This window comes from Malania oleifera, chromosome 1 (genome assembly GCF_029873635.1).
Source record: "Malania oleifera isolate guangnan ecotype guangnan chromosome 1, ASM2987363v1, whole genome shotgun sequence".
NCBI lineage: Eukaryota > Viridiplantae > Streptophyta > Magnoliopsida > Santalales > Ximeniaceae > Malania > Malania oleifera.
In genome coordinates, this window is record NC_080417.1 from 85,393,587 (window position 1) to 85,412,018 (window position 18,432).

The 18,432-nt window shown below is 37.7% G+C and overlaps 1 protein-coding gene across 1 annotated transcript in view; it reads left to right on the forward strand.

Moving 5' to 3' along the window:
* LOC131159844 (uncharacterized) overlaps positions 1–18,432 on the forward strand; it is a 155,232-nt gene that overhangs the window by 80,844 nt on the left and 55,956 nt on the right. The window contains 3 exon segments of the mRNA XM_058115033.1: positions 17,126–17,227; positions 17,403–17,757; positions 17,859–17,972. Coding sequence (XP_057971016.1) covers positions 17,126–17,227; positions 17,403–17,757; positions 17,859–17,972 — 571 coding nt within the window.

The following is an 18,432-nucleotide window of genomic DNA, read 5'->3' on the forward strand; positions in this document are numbered from 1 at the left end:
TGGGATTTTTCAGTCTTGAATAGCTCTCACCTTGGTCATATTGTATGACTTTGCTTGATCACATAACCAAGGAATTTTATGCTCCACTGAGCTAAAGAGAATGTCTCTTTCTTCACATAAAGATTGTTCTCCTTTAGCTTGTCGAACATATTCTGTAGATGCCTTTTATGTTCCTCTAAAGTGGAACTGTAGACAACTATGTCATCCAAGTATACCACGACAAACTTGTCGAGACACTTAGAAATACCTAGTTCATCAAGGTGCAAAATGTCGTTGGTGCATTCGTTAACTTGAATGACATCACCAAGAATTCATATGCCCCATATTGAATCACACAGGTCATCTTTGGTACATCCCCATATGATATCCTCACTTGATAGTAGTCTGACCTCAAGTCAAGTTTGGTGAAGTACTTTGCATGACTTAGCTGATCAAACAAATCAGAAATTAGTGGAATAGGGCCCTTGTTTTGCATAGTCACCTTGTTAAGCGCACGATAGTCCACACGTCCGCATGCTCCTATCATGTTTCCTCTGAAATAATGCTGATGCTCCAAATGGTGCTTTGCGAGGATGTATACAGGCCGCTTCCAATAACTCATCAACTTGTTTCCTCAACTTTGCTAACTCTAGAGGTGCCATTCAATATGACCCTTTAGCAAGCAGCTTCACTCTTTGTAAGACTTCGATCTTACGCTCTATATCCCGTCGTGGAGGCAACTTGTGAGGTAGTGTGTGATGCATCACAACTTTATACTCATTCCACACAACTTAGATGGGAGTAGGAACACACCATTGGCCTATGTCTTCATCTTCCACTATTGTGGCAAGATATGTTTGTTGACCCTCCTTAATCCTTTCTTGAGCTACATGGTAGAAAGGAACTTCTCATCATTTCCTTTCTTTGCAAAGGCTAGCACCATGCAAGGGTGGTCTCTCATCAGACAAAGGAACTTGGAAGAAGACATTGGTATCACCTTAGTCTTTGTCAAGAATTCCATTTTAAGAATCACTTAGAAATCATCCACCGGCAAGACTGTAAAATTTGCATGTCCTGACCACTATCCAAGCTTCACAGTCACTTGCTTGCCTACTCAAAGAGTAGACTGAGCTGGGAAGTTAACCACTTTCATGCATCTTGAATCCTTCTCTAAGGATAAGTTGAGTTTTTGTGCTTTTACTTGTAAAACAACATTATGGGTAGCCCTAGTATCAACTCTGTCTTCCCATTGACCTGCAAGTCTACAAACATCAACCCTTTAGCTTGGGTAACTTTTCTCTCTTTTGTCTGCCTCTCCAATGCATTGACTAACCACATTGCATCCATCCTCAAGGTTTCCTCTTCACCCTCATCATCTTGCAGTGCCCCTTCCATAATGGAAGCTTCTAAGGCATTGAGTGATGACTTATGAGGGCACTTGGAAACTCTATGAAGGCCTCGACATAAGAAGCTTGTCATCTTACCCTTACAATTGGGGTGTTGAATGATCGAGATGATAAAGCTTCTTTTGAAGTTGATGCCTTGATGTCGGCTCCCTCACTTTCGGGTTTTTCCTTCTTGAAAGACTTTCCGCTGTTTCCACCCACGCCACTATTTTTAGACGTTGTGGAACTCTTTCTAGTGCAGTGCGGCAGCTTGTTTGGTAGGCGAGTCTTGAGATTTTTGTAAATGAAGTTCTGTTCTTGCCCACAATTTCAACCCCTCATGAAAATAGAACAACTTGTCTTCCTCTGACATATCCTGGATATCCAACATCAAAGCAAAAAACTATTTAACATACTCCTTGATTGAACCATTGTGCTTAAGATCCCTCAGCTTACGTCGAGCATCATACCCAACATTCTCAGGGAAGAATTGGGCATGAGCTTTCTCTTCAAATCTGCCCAACAATCAACTATATAACGTCCATTCTCAATTTCATTGTACTTGGTGCACCATCACAACTTAGTGTCACCAACCAAGTACATTGTTGCCTTTGTTACTTTCACCTATTTGAGTCAGTACTCATCACGTGAAAGTATTGCTCCATAATCCATATCAAATAAGTTCTCCAACTCTTTAGCATCATGGGCACCCTCAAACGTTTTGGGTCCTAGCTCCTTGGTTCCTCTATGCTCCATAGCATTAGAGTTTCCCATAGCAAGAACCATCAAGTTCATCTTATCCATTAGATTTGCCATTTGAGCTAGTAAAGTTTCTACCGTATGGCGGAGGTCCTTTGACATTTCCACCATAGAACTTTGTTGATGTTTTGTGATCCTTCCAAAGCATCAACATATTCAGCAAGCTTGACTATCTCCATGGCCACATTTTTGGCTGTATCAGCCTGCGCCTCTAGCGCTTTAATTCTCTCGATATTGGTTGGTGATTGGCATGGTCTCTTTCCAGTGCTTAACACAATACCACAACGAAGGCAACTAAATTATTGTAGCAAGTAACTAGGCTCTAATACCAACTGTCACGGGCTGAATATTTTGCATCTTGTGAAAGGCCATTCGGCACTAGCTCAAAGACTCTTGTTTAACTAGTCAGCCAAAGACTTAGGTAGTGCCGCACAACCCTTGACACGGTGTGAAATATTTGGCTTGTGACACTTGGGTCATAATATAGAAGCTCAAATAGAAAACAACCATAAAGCCTAGATCTAGGAACAATTTAAACTATTGTAGCTGGGAACATGTAATTGACTGGTAGTTAAGTTGATTCTTAACATATCCATAGTTATGCTCCGTGCACTTGTTCTTTAACAACCACTTTATTATTTTCTTTTTTAGCGTCTTTACACAAATAATTCGAGGCTAGTCACCCGTATAAGATAGATTGTCAATGCCTGATTCACAATCTGATACTATTGACTAGGAGCATTTGAAAATTTAAGTATTGTGTGCTAGTAAGATTTAAAAATTATGAGAGATTTTCGCTGGATAGGGGTAGGGGGTTTTAGGGATCATTTGGTGAGATGGGAGGTGGTTTATAGGTCTAAACGAGACGGCGTTTTGGGTCTTGGAAATTTGATGTCTAAGAACATGCCTCTCTTGGCCAAATGGCTTTGGTGTTTCCTGATAGAAGATTTTTCCTTGTGGCATAAAGTTATTAAAAACAAGTTTAGACTTGATGGGAATGGGTGGGATACTAATTTAAGTTCTAAATGTTCTTCGGAAAATCTGCAGAAAGCTAATCCCAGATTTAACCTCCCTTTATTCCCCATACTAAATTTGTGTCGGGTAAGGGATGTAGTATCAGTTTTTGGGAAAGACCTTTCATTGGGGATGTTGTTTTGTCCACGTCTTTTCCTTGCCTATTTTGTTTGAGCTGAGGGAAGAGTGATCTCATTTCTTCTTTTAGTCTAGATTTAGGGGGTCCTACCTTCTTGGGATTTTCATTTTAGGAGATCCTTGAATGATACGAAAAGTAGATGAGTTATCTTCATTGTTGGTCCTGTTGAATAATTGTTGGGGATCCGCAGAAGCTGGTTATTGATCCTGGTTGTTGGATCGCTCAGGGGTTTATTCTTGCAATTTTTTTTGTAAATTCTTGGTTAGGACTGGTTTCCTTTCCACTCTACAAAACTATTTGGAAGGTCAAAATCCCCCCTACTAATGACTTGCTGCAGTTCAGGAGGCCCCTAAAGGCTCTCTCTCTAGATATAAGCGTGTTTTGTTTTAATTGCTCAGAATCTGCTCTGCATCTTTTCTTGCGTTGTGATTTCGCATGGAAGGTTTGGAACAAGGTTAATTATTTTGGAGAAAGTTGGGTTTGTCCAGGGACAGTGGAGGAGTTTTTGGCAATGTGTTTTGTTGGGTTTGGTGGGAAGAAGGAAGGAATGGTGCCATAGAATTGTGTTTTATTTTCAGTTTTTTGGGGTTTGTGGAAGGAACATAACTTGCATATACTTTCAGGGAAGAAGTTATAATTTTTGTTGATGTGGGAGAAGATTCATTTTCAGGATTCTCTATGGCATATGGGTAATGGAAACTTCAAATGGATGTGCTTTTCAAATATTCATTGCAATCGGCAGTTTCTGTTGACTTCTTAGGGCGTGCTGATTTTCTTGTGCTGTTCTTTACACTTGGTTTTCTTTTTTTTGTTTTCTCTAGGGTTTCTCAGATTTTATTAAGATGTGTCTTCTCTTTATTGTACGTTCTTATGCTATCTAATGAATTTCTTTTGCTATATGTATGTGTGTCTATATATATATATATATATATATATATATATATGTATGTATATATATATGTATATGTATGTATGTATGTATGTATATATATTTTAAGTACTGTGAAGTGTGAGCCTCATCTCATGTTTTTAACTTCCTTAAGAACTTATCTTCTCAAGTTAAATTCCATGGACTTACTCATTTAATTGAGATAAGATATATGTAATTGCTATGGCTTGATATACAATATTGACCCACAGTCTAATGGCTTAAGTTTTTAGGTAAAGTGGTAATCTAAGATCCAAGCCATGGTTGTTAGGAGGTCCTAGGTTCAAGTATTGTGCCTGTGTTTATGGTTTGTCAAAAATTATCTTATTCCCTAAAATGGGTGTTATCTATCATTTTTATCTCTCACGGGCAATCTTGATGCACGTGTGGGGAGTATTAAGTCTTGATATACATTGTTGCCTTACAACCCAATACTTTAAACTTTAGGTAAAGTGCTAATAAAAAATGAATTATTAACTTGCCTTTTTAAAATTATATTTGCATAAATTCAAAATGTTTTAGCCAAGTAATTGAATTTTAAGGCATACGCTTAAACCCCAGCTCACTGCATCCTCCATTTTAGATCAAAGCTTTGATTTGTAGAGTTCTCCGACTAACAGCTTGACCTCTTGTACCTCCCATATGACAGGTTTGTACAAAGCAATAGTTCCAAGGTACCCCATTATCTTCTTTAGATAAGATGTTAGCAAGCAACCTATCCAAATCCTGTGCGAGATTGTACAAGGTAGGAAAAGCATCTTTCAGCGGTGTCACCACATCAAATATCCAGCCTGAAACAAACTCAATTTCCATTACCCACCACGAGGCCTGCAGATTTAGAGAAACTTTCTTTTGTCAAAGCATAAGATTTTTCCAAAACCCGGTGCCATAAAAAGTTATTGCCTCTTCATTATGGCAGTTGCAACCGTCGGCTTTTTTTCCCCCCTCTCATAATAGCTGCTTTCTGAGTAACTTCCGCTCAGCACCAAATTCCTCTAACAATGCCTTATTGAACGCCTGAAGATCTCTCAGGCCCAGCTCATTGCTTGGAATAATAGAACAAGCCAAGATCCACCTGATTAAATGGCATTTTCTCTCTTTTTCAGTGCTGCTCTTCAGAAAGCTACCAACTTCTTGAGCCTTTTATCAACAGAAGGCAAAGTGCATACTTGAGTGAATGCTCTTGACTAATGTGAGTATACCTCTTTTTGGAAGGTATTGCCTCTTCCAAACTGGCACCCTTCTTTCAACTTTTGAATGATAGTACCGCACAAATTTGTCTTTAAATTGTGATACTAAAGCAAAACCCTGGTACATAGTGGGTAGTTTCCTCTTTGCACCTCTGATTGTTGGATAACTGCTCCAGTTTCCTCACTTTTTCGGTAGGGATCATTTTGCTCTTTGGATTTAACCCTTAAGCCTGTGATAGCTTCAAACCATAGAAGACAGCTGAGATATTGGAGTGGGTCCTCTTCATACCCACATAAAAGTGGTGTCATCCACCGAAAGTAGAAGATGTCCAGTTTAAAGCGGCCAGTAAGTCCCCACTTTAAATCCCCTCAGGAAATGCCCTCAATGGTATTCCTCAGTAACTTAGAAGGAGCTTCCATCAACAAATGAATAAATAGTAGGGAGAGATAGGTTCTACTTGTCACAATCCTTTGGGGCTGGAAAAAGCCTTAACCACTAATAAGAATAGAGGTTTTTTCTGTACACACACAGAAGTTGGTCCATAGTCCATACTAGCTATCTAATGCCAAATTCCACTCTCTTCAGAATGTGAAGAAATCCTAGAAGAAAAAGATTGTAAGTCTTGTGAATGTCTGTCTTGAAAATGAAGCATGGCTCCTCATTCTACTTCTAGAACCCACACACTCATTCGCTTCAAGTACAATGTCAAGATTTGTTTACTTCTAAAAACTCCCATTGATAATCCGTCTTGCCCTGGGGGCTATGTCCTCCAGCAGGAGTTATGCATTGCTTCTGCTCTCCTTCCCTCTCCTGCAATAAATAAATAAATGAAGGCCCTTCCAAGCGATGCCCTATCTTCCTCTGTGATTGAAACACAACCCCCTCCCCCCTCCCTTCCCCTATCAAGGGTAGATCTTCTAGATTCCATCTTTGTGCACATCTCCTTATGGAAGTTAACAACCCGTTCACTCATCTTCTCCTCACCATAACAACTCCCACTATAAAATAATGCCTCTGGACCTGTATTTTTTTGGAATCTGGCTATTGTTCTTACAGGCCAGCATGAGGCCACTTCTGGAACTGTGGGAAAGGTAATATGGGCATGGAAAAATATGCTTACAAACAGAAAAAGGAAAAAAGCCTCATCCTCGAACCCTCACACTATTCTTGGTTAATGTGGAGATAGGGGAATGCTACTGCTTCTGAAGGAACAACTACTCTTACAGTCTCCAATGATAAATGGCATACAACTGTTACAAGCTGGTTTAATGGGCTGTGCTTTCTGGTGACTCATTTCTTGATTTTTTGGATACCCTGCTGTGCTATTGATTTTCAACATTTTTTGTTTGTTTCATTTTCTTTGCTTGTACATGGGTAGCAAACACCCCCCCCCCCCCGGGGGGGGGGGGGGGGGGGGGGGGGGGAGGCAGGGGTGCCCTATTAATGAATTCTCACTTTACTGACCAAAAAAAAAACTCCTACTCATGTTGATGTGACAGATATTGTTGGTTCTCCTGTTGGATTCTGCAACTCTATGGTAAAGCCTGCTACTGTTGTTGCCTTTGAGTAGTCATATGGCTCTAGATTTCTAGCATCTCAATATATCTTCCATTTTCAATGGATTTCCAGGTTCACTCTCAAAATTAGTGCCATAGCCTGCTTTTGTTGTAAATACACTCATATATTTAGGACAAGTAAATATACCCAGAGCTTCATTTGCCCTAGCTTGATTTGTGCTTCCTCAACTTTATTAAGCCATTCTTATCCAATTGACGAGTTGGCTTGTTTTATCAAAACTACTGGCCTGTGTTTCCTCCTTTATGTTTGTTGCATCTTCATCCTTCATGGGCTTTAAAACTAACTTCTTGCTTTTGACCTGTGTTATCATGCTCCTTATGGACTGCCCTTCAATCTTTTTTCTAAGGTTAACCAACTAGAATATGGCATGAGTCCTTGCTATTGCATCACACCAAACAAACTTTGTAGGAAATTCTAGTTGAAAAAGGATCTTGCAACTTGTTGTCATGAATACTTTCTTCTCTTAATGGACCAAAGAATGCAAGCTGGTGTCCACCATTTCAAGCTTCAAACTCCCACCTCTACTTCAGCAAGGAGGTTTCGCAACTGCAGTTGTCAATTACTAATTTACGAAGCTTTCTTCATGCTGTGTATCTTGTCCTAAAACTCCTTTGAAGTTAATCATCCTTCATTTGAATAATTTCACTGTTTGTCCTTTGTTGTTCAAAAGAGGTTTCCATGACCTTATACTCATTTTATCAACCAAAGTCTTCCTTATACTCGCCATATTTTATAATTGAAGATTGAATAAAAACCAAAATTTTCTTTACATCCGTAATAATTTATCTTTGAATATGGCTGGGCAGCCATATATAATGATTGAAGCTTGAATAAAATACGGCATGTAGATCCAAGAAACAAAACTGATGGACTTTGGTTTAAAAGAGAAGAGGAATTAGGTATAGGAGGGTTGACATATTTTTTATTTCCTCTGATTGGGAGGAACATTATCCAAAAGCTACCAAATTCTTACCCCCTTGGTAATTCTTGCACCATTTTCCCATCTTACTTGACACAAGGAATCATGTGGGGCCAACCCCCTCCCCTTTTGAGAACATGTGGATTAAGCACGTAGGTTTTGATGACTTGGTCAAGAATGGGTGGCTTGAAATGCAGATCGAAGGGAATGCCAGCTTTGTGGTTGCCTCAAAGCTGAAGTTGCTCAAAGTGAAATTGAAGTGGTTGAATAAAAATATCTTTAGCAACATCATTCTAAAGAAGAATGTGATCCTAAAGGACGTTAAGGAGGTGGATAACCAGGTACTTAGAGAAGCTTTAATGCAGAGAATAGGTCTAGAAGACTTGCTGTCAAGAATGACCTAGCCAAAGTCATCACTTCGGTGGAAATCACACGGGGAAAAAAATTCAGGGCCCTTCGGTTGATGGAGGGTGACAAGAATACTTGTTTAATTTACACCAAGTTGCTAATGCGTATCTGTTGGAAAGTTTCAAAATTTATCCAGTCAACTCTCCTTGATTATATGAGACAATTTCTGTAATCATGTAAACTACTCTCCTTGGTTATTGATTCAGGTGCATCCGACCATATGACTAGTATATCTCTATTGTTTCAATCATGGTCTTAAATTTCCAAGAAATTTTCGAAATTTCCGATTTCTGTTGCCCTTGAAATCAAAATGGCAGTTGATTTTTGTCTTGCATAATTTTGGTCGAAATCTCAACAATTTTATCCGAAATTTATCGAAACCTTGAAATTTTAGCTAAATTTATCGAAATTTTAACTATGCAATGAAATTTTGTCGAAATTCAAATGAGAGATTCAAGAGTGAAGTGAAATTTCTCCTTCAATTTATTTTATTGAAACAAAAGGTTATCACAAGTGCTTTTGAAATTATATGAAGAAATAAATTTATAGTAATATTTTATTTAACCATTCGTGTTTAAATTATTAATATTTGTTTAATAAATAATATTTAAATGATTTATGAATTTCATTTGCATTAACTGAATATGTTTAATGTAACATTTATCTTACAAACATGTTTGATACACATACTATTTAACAACTTTTCTACCTCATGCAAAACATAGATGCATATAATTTGTAATATATTAGTCTTAAAACTTATATTATTATGTTTGTTAACCATTTCTAAAGTTTCACAAAGAATTCCATGCTTTACGACTAGTTTCCATTATTTTTTCAAATCGAAATCGAAATTTCCGTCAAAATTTCTGTACTTTTGAAGCTTCGAAATTTGAGTTGAAATCAAAATTTAAGACCTTGGTTTCAATCTTATTATCCTTGTCCGGGTAATAAAAAGGTTAGGATTGCAGATGGGAGTCTTTCATCCATTGTAGGAGCAGGTTCAATTAGAATTTCCGGGAAAATAGAATTAAAATCTATCCTTCATGTTCCTAAACTTATTTGTAATCTTCTGTCTGTTAGTAGATTATCCCGTGATTCTATCTGTCGTACCATATTCTTTGATTCTCACTGTGAATTTCAGGACCAGAACTCAAGGGCAATGATTGGCAGTGCTAGGATGATCGATGGCCTTTATTATTTTGATGATAGCCTATTCAGCAATAAACAAGCTCAGGGCTTGAGTGGTAGTACTAGTTCAATCCTTATGCGTGATCAAATAATGCTTTGGCATCTTAGATTAGGACGTCCTAGTTTTTCTTATTTAAAATATTTGTTGCCTAGTTTGTTTAAAAATTTGAATTGTACTTCTTTTCATTGTGATGTGTGTCATTTATCAAAAAATCATCGAGTTCCTCATATTTGAAAAGGTTACTGTGCATCAAAACCTTTTTATTTGATTAATAATGATGTTTCAGGTCCCTCTAAAGTTACTACCTTATCCGGAAAAAAATGGTTTGTGACTTTTATAGATGATCATACTCGGATTTGTTGGGTATTTGATGAATGGAAATTTGAAGTTGAAATATTATTCAAGAATTTTTATAGTATGATCGAAAACCAATTTCACACAAAAATAAGCATACTTCGTACGCATAATGGTATAGAATATTTCGACCAGGTTTTGTGAAATTTTTTGAAAGAAAGAGGGATTCAACATCAATCCACTTGTCGTGACACCCCACAACAAAATGACTTCGCTGAAAGAAAAAATCGTCATTTACTTGAGGTTGCATGGACTATAATCTTTTCAATGCATATTCCAAAATATTTGTTTGGGGAGGGGGGGGAATGCTATTCTAACTGCTTGTTACCTTTTTAATAGAATGCCTACCCGTGTGCTGCATTATATCACTCCTTTGGCATGCCTAAAAAAATCCTTTCCTGATAATAGGATAATTTCTGATTTGCCTCTAAAAGTTTTTGGATGCACTGTTTTTGTTCATATTCCAGCTCACCTTAGATCTAAACTTGATCCTAGGGCTGAAAAATGTGTGTTTCTTGGATATGCTCCCAATAAGAGAGGGTATAAATGTTTGAAGCCAAAAGCAAAAAAAATTCACATCAGTATGGATGTCGTTTTTGGTTAAAATCTATCTTACTTTAACCAAACTTATCTTTAGGGGGAGAAAGAGAGTAGTGAAGATTAGCTTTGGCAAAGTTCTATACCAATGCGAAATGTTTTCCTTGACATTGACATCCCTATACAAAACATTCAAGGAACTGAAATTTTAAAAAGTGAAAAAAATGGAAATCCCAATTTGCCTGTACAAAGCATAAGGGAATCACAAACAGGGGTAGAATTGCTACAGAATAATCCCTCTTCTGAGCTCCATGTTTATACTAGAGGCAGGTATCATTCTAATACTAAGGATCACCCCACAATTTCAGAGCATAATCAATCATTACCTCCAAAAACTGGTCATTTGGAAATCCCAGGTAATCCTTCTACTACACTTCCAGTTGATCAATCTGCTGACCTTGATGTACCTATAGGCATTAGGAAAGGAGTTAGAACCTGTACCACACTCCCCATTGCCAAATATTTATCATACCATAGACTCTCCCATAATCATAAGGCCTTTACATCCAATATTTCTCACCTATTTGTTCCAAGGACCTTTCAGGAAACTATGGATCATCCGGATTGGAAGTTAGCAGTTCTTGAAGAGATGAATGCACTACGGAACAACAATACTTGGGAAATTGTTGATTTGCCAAAGGAAAAGAAAGTTGTGGGTTGCAAGTGGGTCTTTACAGTTAAATGCAAGGCTGACGGTAATATAGAGAGATATAAGGTAAGAATCGTTGCAAAAGGGTTTGCGCAAGCATATGGAATTGACTAATAAGAAACTTTTGCTCCAGTGGCCAAGATAAACTCAATCTGAGTGTTACTCTATTTGGTGTACATTCTAACTGGCCCTTACACTAGTTGGATGTAAGGAATGCCTTTTTAAATGGAGATATAGAGGATGAACTGTTTATGGAATTACCACCGGGTTTTGAAGGTAATATTGGCAGAGATAAGGTGTGTAAATTTAAAAAATCATTGTATGGGCTCAAGCAATCTCCAAGAGCTTGGTTGGGAACTCTGGGAAGGCTGTAAAGGGTCATGGTTACAGCCAAGGTCAAGCTGATCACACCATGTTCTATAAGCACTCAGGTGAAGGGAAGGTTGCTATTCTAATTGTCTATGTTGACGATATTATTTTGACAGGTAATGACAGCGAGGAACTTGAAAAATTAAAACAGATGCTTGCTAATGAATTTGAGATTAAAGACTTGGGTGACTTGAAATATTTTCTTGGTATGGAATTTGCAAGGTCAAGAAAAGGTATTTTTGTTTCACAAAAAAAATATGTGCTTGACTTGCTTGAAGAAACAGGTTTACTAGGGTGTAAAGCAGCTGAGACACCTATGGAACCTAATCTTAAACTACAACCTGCCAAGCCTGAGGAAGTAACCAATAAAGACCAATACCAAAGATTGGTTGGAAGGCTACTTTATCTATCACATACACGTCCTGACATAGCCTTTGCTGTCAGTATGGTAAGCCAATTCATGCACTCACCAGGGCCTGCCAATTCATGGTAAGCCAATTCATGCAGTTTATAGAACCCTGAGATAGTTAAAGGGAACTCCAGGAAAAAGTCTTTTGTTTGAAGACCATAGACATCTACAAGTTGAGGTATACACTGATGCAGATTGGGCTGGGAGTATAACCGATCGAAGATCAACTTCTGGTTATTGTGCCTTCGTTGGTGGGAATTTGGTTACATGGCGAAGCAAAAAACAAAATGTGGTAGCTAAGAGTATTGCAGAGGCAGAATTTAGAGCAGTTGCTCATGGAGTTTGTGAAGTGTTGTGGATCAAAAAAATTTTGGAAGAATTGAGAGTCACTAATCCGCAATGTGTGCGACTGTATTGTGATAACAAATCTGCCATAGCCATTGCTCACAATCCAGTGGTTCATGATAGAGCAAAAGATGTTGAGGTCAACAAGCGTTTTATAAAGGAGAAGCTGGACAGTGGACTGATTTGTTTACCCTATATCTCTAGTAACTAACAAGTAGCAGATATACTTACAAAAGGACTACCAAAGAAGCAATTTGAAAATTTGTATCGGCAAGCTGGCTATGGAAGACATCTTCAAACCAGCTTGAGGGGGAGTGTTGGAAAGTTTCAAAATTTATCCAGTCAACTCTCCTTGATTATAGGAGAAATTTATGTAATTATGTAAATCTACTCTCCTTGATTGTAGGAGAAATTTCTGCAATTATGTAAATCTACTATCCTTGATTATCGGAGAAATTTCTGTAATTATGTAAAAAATCTTAGGAGATATTCTAGGATTTATTCTTAGGAAATATTTTAGGAGATTTGTTAGCAATTCAGTTCTTCCTTTTTTCTATTCTTTCCTTTATTATTCTTTCCTTCTAGATTATCCTTGTAGTCTATAAGACATTCAGATTGCCAACAAAAGTTGAAGTGGTGGGAGAGCTCCTTGTGGAGGAAGGGTAAATTAAAATGGGAATTTTCAATTTCTTCAGGTATTTGCATAAGGAGCAATAGTCCTGGATACCAACAGTAAATGGAATTCTTTCATAATTTTGAGCTTTTCCATGATTTGATGGCTTGAGAGGCCAGAGGAAATTGTTCTTGCCCTCAAGAGCTGGGACAGGGACAAAGCCCTTGGTCCTAATGGCTTTGACATGGTTTGTTTCAAAGGAACTGGAACATACACAGGATATTATTGGAGTCTTTGAAGACTTCCTAAGGTCTAGCAGATTCCTTCTAGCATTAACTAAAACCTTATTTCCTCGACCCCTATCAAAGTGTGGGCTTACAACATCAAAGATTTTCTTTCTATCAGATTTGTTGGCAGCTTGTATAAATTGCTCTCCAAAGTCCTCGCAGCTAGGCTCAAATTATTGGGAACATCAACATGCTTTTGTTGCGGGCTGACAGATCATGGATGCTGCCCTTACTGCAAATGAAGTTGTGGATGCCTACATTAAGGGTGGGAAAAGGGGACTGGTATGTAAGCTGGATATGGGAAAGGTGTTTGACCATGTGTACTGGAATAGTCTGTTTTATATCCTCAGGAGAATGGGTGTTGGGGAAATCTGATGTAGATAGATCTGTCAATGTGTCTCTTCCCTTAAAGTTCTTAGTGCTTGTAATGGCTGTTCTTCAGAGTTTTGCAGATCTTCATGTAGTTTGACACTACGAGACCCCCTCTCTCCTCTGCTATTTATCATGGTTATGGAAGTTTTGAGCCTTATGATAATCAATACCAATTAAGGGCCTGCTCAAGGGGCTCAACATCAGATGGAATAACAAAAATATGGTAGTTTCCCACCTCCTTTTTTCAGATGACACCATCATTTTCTGTGGGGATGAACCTAAGAAAATCCTTAATCTTAAATGCATCCTCCTTGGGTTCGAAGCAGTCACAGGTTTAAAAGTGAATCTGGGCAAGCGAAATCATTGCTAGCTGGTCGCAGGTGTTTGGAAATTGATTGAAGAGGGTGGGAGAATTTCTTCTCTCTCGTTTGTTTTTATGTGGGGAATGGGGAGGATGTGTTTTTTGGTATGACATTTGGTGTGATGAGTCCCAGCTCAGCACCAAATACCCTTCTATCTTTAGGCTTGCCTGCAGTAAAGAGGCCCTCATTTGCCAGTGCCTGGAGCTTTCTTATCGAGGGACATTCTGGACTGTTCCCTTGGTTAGGAATGATTTTGATTGGGGGATTGACTCTTTGACAGATATTCTAGATTAGCCTTTACAAAATTCAATGCCAGGCTACCTTCCTTGGAGGCTCATTTGGAAAACCGAAGCCCCCCAAAGTTTGCTTTCGTCATGTGGGGGGCTACATTTGGCAAGATCCTTGTCTATGATAATATTCAGAAAAATGGCCAATCTCTTGTGAATAGGTGTTTTCTTTGCCTTGAGGCGGCTGACTCAGTGGAGCACATCCTCCTGCAGTATTCTTGGACTAGAAACCTCTGGAGCATTGCTATTTCTGTGATCATGCAGAAGTGAGTCACTGCAGCTATAATGAATGGTGAGATTTGGGCATGGAAAAGATCAGCTCTATCAAAGTCAGAAGGAGGGCTCTTGATAGAACAGTTTCTACTCTTCAGGCTGTGAAGGACCATTGGATATCTATGATTTTTAATTGGCAAATTGGGTTTTGTAATCCTTTGTTTCCTTGATGCTTTACAGTGGCAGTTGTGTTGTTTTTTGTTGTATCCGTTTTACATGACTGGCATCCCCTTGATGCCCTTGTCTTCCTTTTAATAATATGCGTCTGTGCTGATAAAAGAAGAAGAGGAATAATCAAAGCTGAATATGTGAAGGGCACAAGAAGAAAAACACTCCAAAATGAAACAGAAAAAGGCAACACAAACCTACCCAAGGAAAGAAACTGCTCTCATATCAATTTTATGCAGCATGCATGGTGGAAGTACACAGTAGGATCCATTAGAGTAAAAATCTGGAAGAGGATTAAGTGCAGTGATATTTAGGGCTAAAGGGATCCTCTTTGGTGGAAATGTGGCAGTGGAGGGTATAGAAGGTTCCAGAGGGTGAATCCTCAAGCCACACTTCCAAATCTCAGGAAAATTCTGAGCATATTAGAATTGATGAGCGAAATGAAAAGGGAAAATTTTGTATTGCTTCTGCATTATCTGGACTGACATAAACACAAGTACATGACAACCTTGCCCACTAAATGTGCCTAGGAAAATGATTATTCTCGACTCCTCTATATTAAGTCCTCATAAATACACTACGGAACTAGATTCATGAATGGCTTTGTAAGTAAAGTTGGATTTAGGAAATGACACTCTTGACTAGGATGTAATGATGACGCTTAGATAACAATAATTAATAAATATTTTAGCAACTAACAAAGCAAAGAGTAGATTGACTTTGACAAAAATATTTGCTGATGATTCACAAATTCAGAACTGCGCCATTTAATAAAGACCTGGGTTCAGCACTGCATCATTTAATGAAAACCTTCATGGAAAATGGCTTTGGAGGTTCATGATTGAGTTTGATTGATTGTGGAGGATGGTTACAGTTGTGAAGTATGACTTCACTGGTAGAGTGGGTGGACCTCCAAGAATAGACGGGAATGGTATGTGGGGGATTGGTGGACACAAAAAGGATGGAATGAATTTTTGATTTGCTTCTTTTTGATGTGGGGAAGGGTGGAAACACTGTTTTGATATCATTTTTAGCATGGGAATCCTCCTTTGAAGATCCAAGTTTGGGATGTCTTCTGTTTAGTCTTTGACAAGGATGCTTTCGTGTGTTATTTCTTTATCTGCAGGGTGGACTGGCCTGAAACATTCCTTTTTGAGAGAAATGCACAAGATTGGGGGCTGGAAACTTCCGCTCTTTTCTTTGATGCAGTGAATGGAATGGTGGTTGGCTTAGAAAACCAAGACAGGACTATCTGGAAATTGAATACGCTTCTTTTTGGTCAATTCCTACTAGAAAGGCTTTGAACGGGCAAATCTTGTTGAAGGGCCAACTTCTGCTGGAAAGCTATTTGGAAGACAAATACTCCAACCAGAGTGGGTTTCTTTTTTTTTCTTTTTTTTCTTGGGAAGCAACTTGGGTAGGATATTGACAATTGATATGTTTCTAAAACAGGAAAATTCTGATAACAGATGTGCTTTCTGTAAAAAATAAATGCAGCATAGTCATTCAATTGCATAATATTGCTTGCTCTTGGACCTGAAATTTGGTGGAATTGGCTGTCTCTTTTTTCAGTTTCTCTTTATCAGTTGCTCAGTTTGTGGGGAAGGAACTTTGGGCTTGGACTGGCACAGATAGCTGTATAGAAAGGAAAAAATTTTGTCCCTGATATCGCTCACCACTTTTTTTTTTTTTTCCCCTGTGTGGAGGGTGAGAAAATAGAAGAGTTTTTTATGGAATTAACTCTCTTAATACTCAATGATAGATGGCGTAAGTCATCTTGGTTTAGCAGGCAGTACTCCTTGGACATAACATACGATCTTCCATTTTTTCAAAATAATTTTTACTATGCACTTGATCTTTATTTCTTTGTAATCAAGCGAGGACCCCCTTCATGCTCCTGAAATGAGCCTTTTTCTTATCACCAAATGAATAAATAAATGTTAAAAATTTTGATCTTACCTAAATATCAGCATCTTACTTAAGATTTTTTTATTTTTTTTGTATCAAAATATGTGTGTGTTCTATCATGATTTGTACTCTGATATTATCTTTGATTCTTATATTTTCTAAATTAAAATTATTGATTTGTTATATAATCATCATATGCTAATTCAAAGCCATTAGTGCTGTATCCTTGTGGAATAATGAAATCTTCTGTATGTCCATTATCATCTCGCATTTCAGTATATTCAAGACTCATGTAATGCTATACTGCACCATCTAGATATGTTTTTGGTCATGCAAGGAGTTGAAGAATTTTGGAGTAATGTTTGTAGGTTTCTGAAGGGGAATATATATATATATTCTGTTATTATATCCTTTTTTTTTATTAGCTTTGACAATTTTCTTATTGGTTCCCTGTCTTTAGTGAGTATTGTGAAATATTTCTTCTAAGATAGTCCAAGAAAAGGCAGTCCGTATAGTTGTTTTTTTACTTTCAAAGATCTGCACGTTTTGTTGTCATGCTCAGTATTTTATTTTATTTTTTATATTTTTTAATGCTTATCTATGAGCCATTTTGCCTTATTGAACTTTTCCTTACATATAGGTTGGTTATCCTTTGGTTACTCTTCTTCTCTGTCTTGGCGATCCCCAAACCTTCACCAATAACTTTGGCATACACATGGAGCAACTCTATAAGCTTCTTAGAGTAAGTTGCATAATGTAACTCTTTGTGTACAGCTATGTGGATACAGTTGGTTAAATTTCTCATGTCTTATTTTTTATCTATCATGATTGTTTGCTAGTGGACGGAACCATGGTGCTGTATCTGATTTCTCTTTTATTTCATATATTTAGTAATATGATATTGTTATGTAATTCAGGACAAGAACCACCGTTACATGGCTTTGGATTGTCTTCATCGAGTTGTGAGGTTTTTCTTGAGTGTTTATGCAAAAGATCACGCTCCAAATCGCGTGTGGGATTACCTGGACAGTGTCACCTTACAATTATTAACAATTCTGAGGAAGGGAATGCTTACTCAGGATGTCCAGCATGATAAACTGGTTGAGTTCTGTGTGACCATAGCAGAACATAACCTTGATTTTGCCATGAACCATATGATACTAGAGCTGCTGAGGCAAGACATAAGTGAAGCTAAAGTTATTGGTCTTCGTGCTTTGCTTGTTATTGTCATGTCTCCTTCAGGCCAGTGTGTTGGCTTGGAAATTTTTCAAGGTTTTTGTTAATGATTTTTGTAACTTCAATATTCAAAATTCAATTTTCTGTTGTTTTCATTTATTCAACTTAACAACATTTTGGCATCTGTTTCATTATAGGTCATGATATAGGCCACTACATTCCAAAGGTAAAGGCTGCAATTGAATCCATTTTGAGGTCATGTCATAGAACCTATAGTCAGGCTCTTCTTACTTCTTCAAGGACTACCATAGGTAATTTTACTTGGTAGTTTTTCTTGTTTTGGGATCAGTGAAAAGGAAGTAATCTCATTCTTGTTGTATTTGCCTCCATAGTGTTGTAATAAGGATTATGTCATAAAGGTAGTCAAGAGTTACTAACAAGTCCTTTGGATCTTAAATTTCTTTGGTAGATAAATTTCTTTTCCTTTTTTTTTTTTCCATTATAAACGTGTGCACATGTTGATTGGACAGTGTATGCAGCATCTTTTAATACAAAACAGAAAAAGAATCTCCCATGCTATAGTAAACAAAAGAATTGTGTGTTTGAAATATGGATATTGCTAAAAAAAAAAAAAAAAAAAACTAATGAAACTATTGAAACCCCTAGTACTGGACATATTTGTTAAGGCTTGATGTACATTGTTGGCCCACAACCTAACAACTTAAGATTTTAGTAAATCGCTAATCTAACAGTATTTTAGAGCTCAAAGTT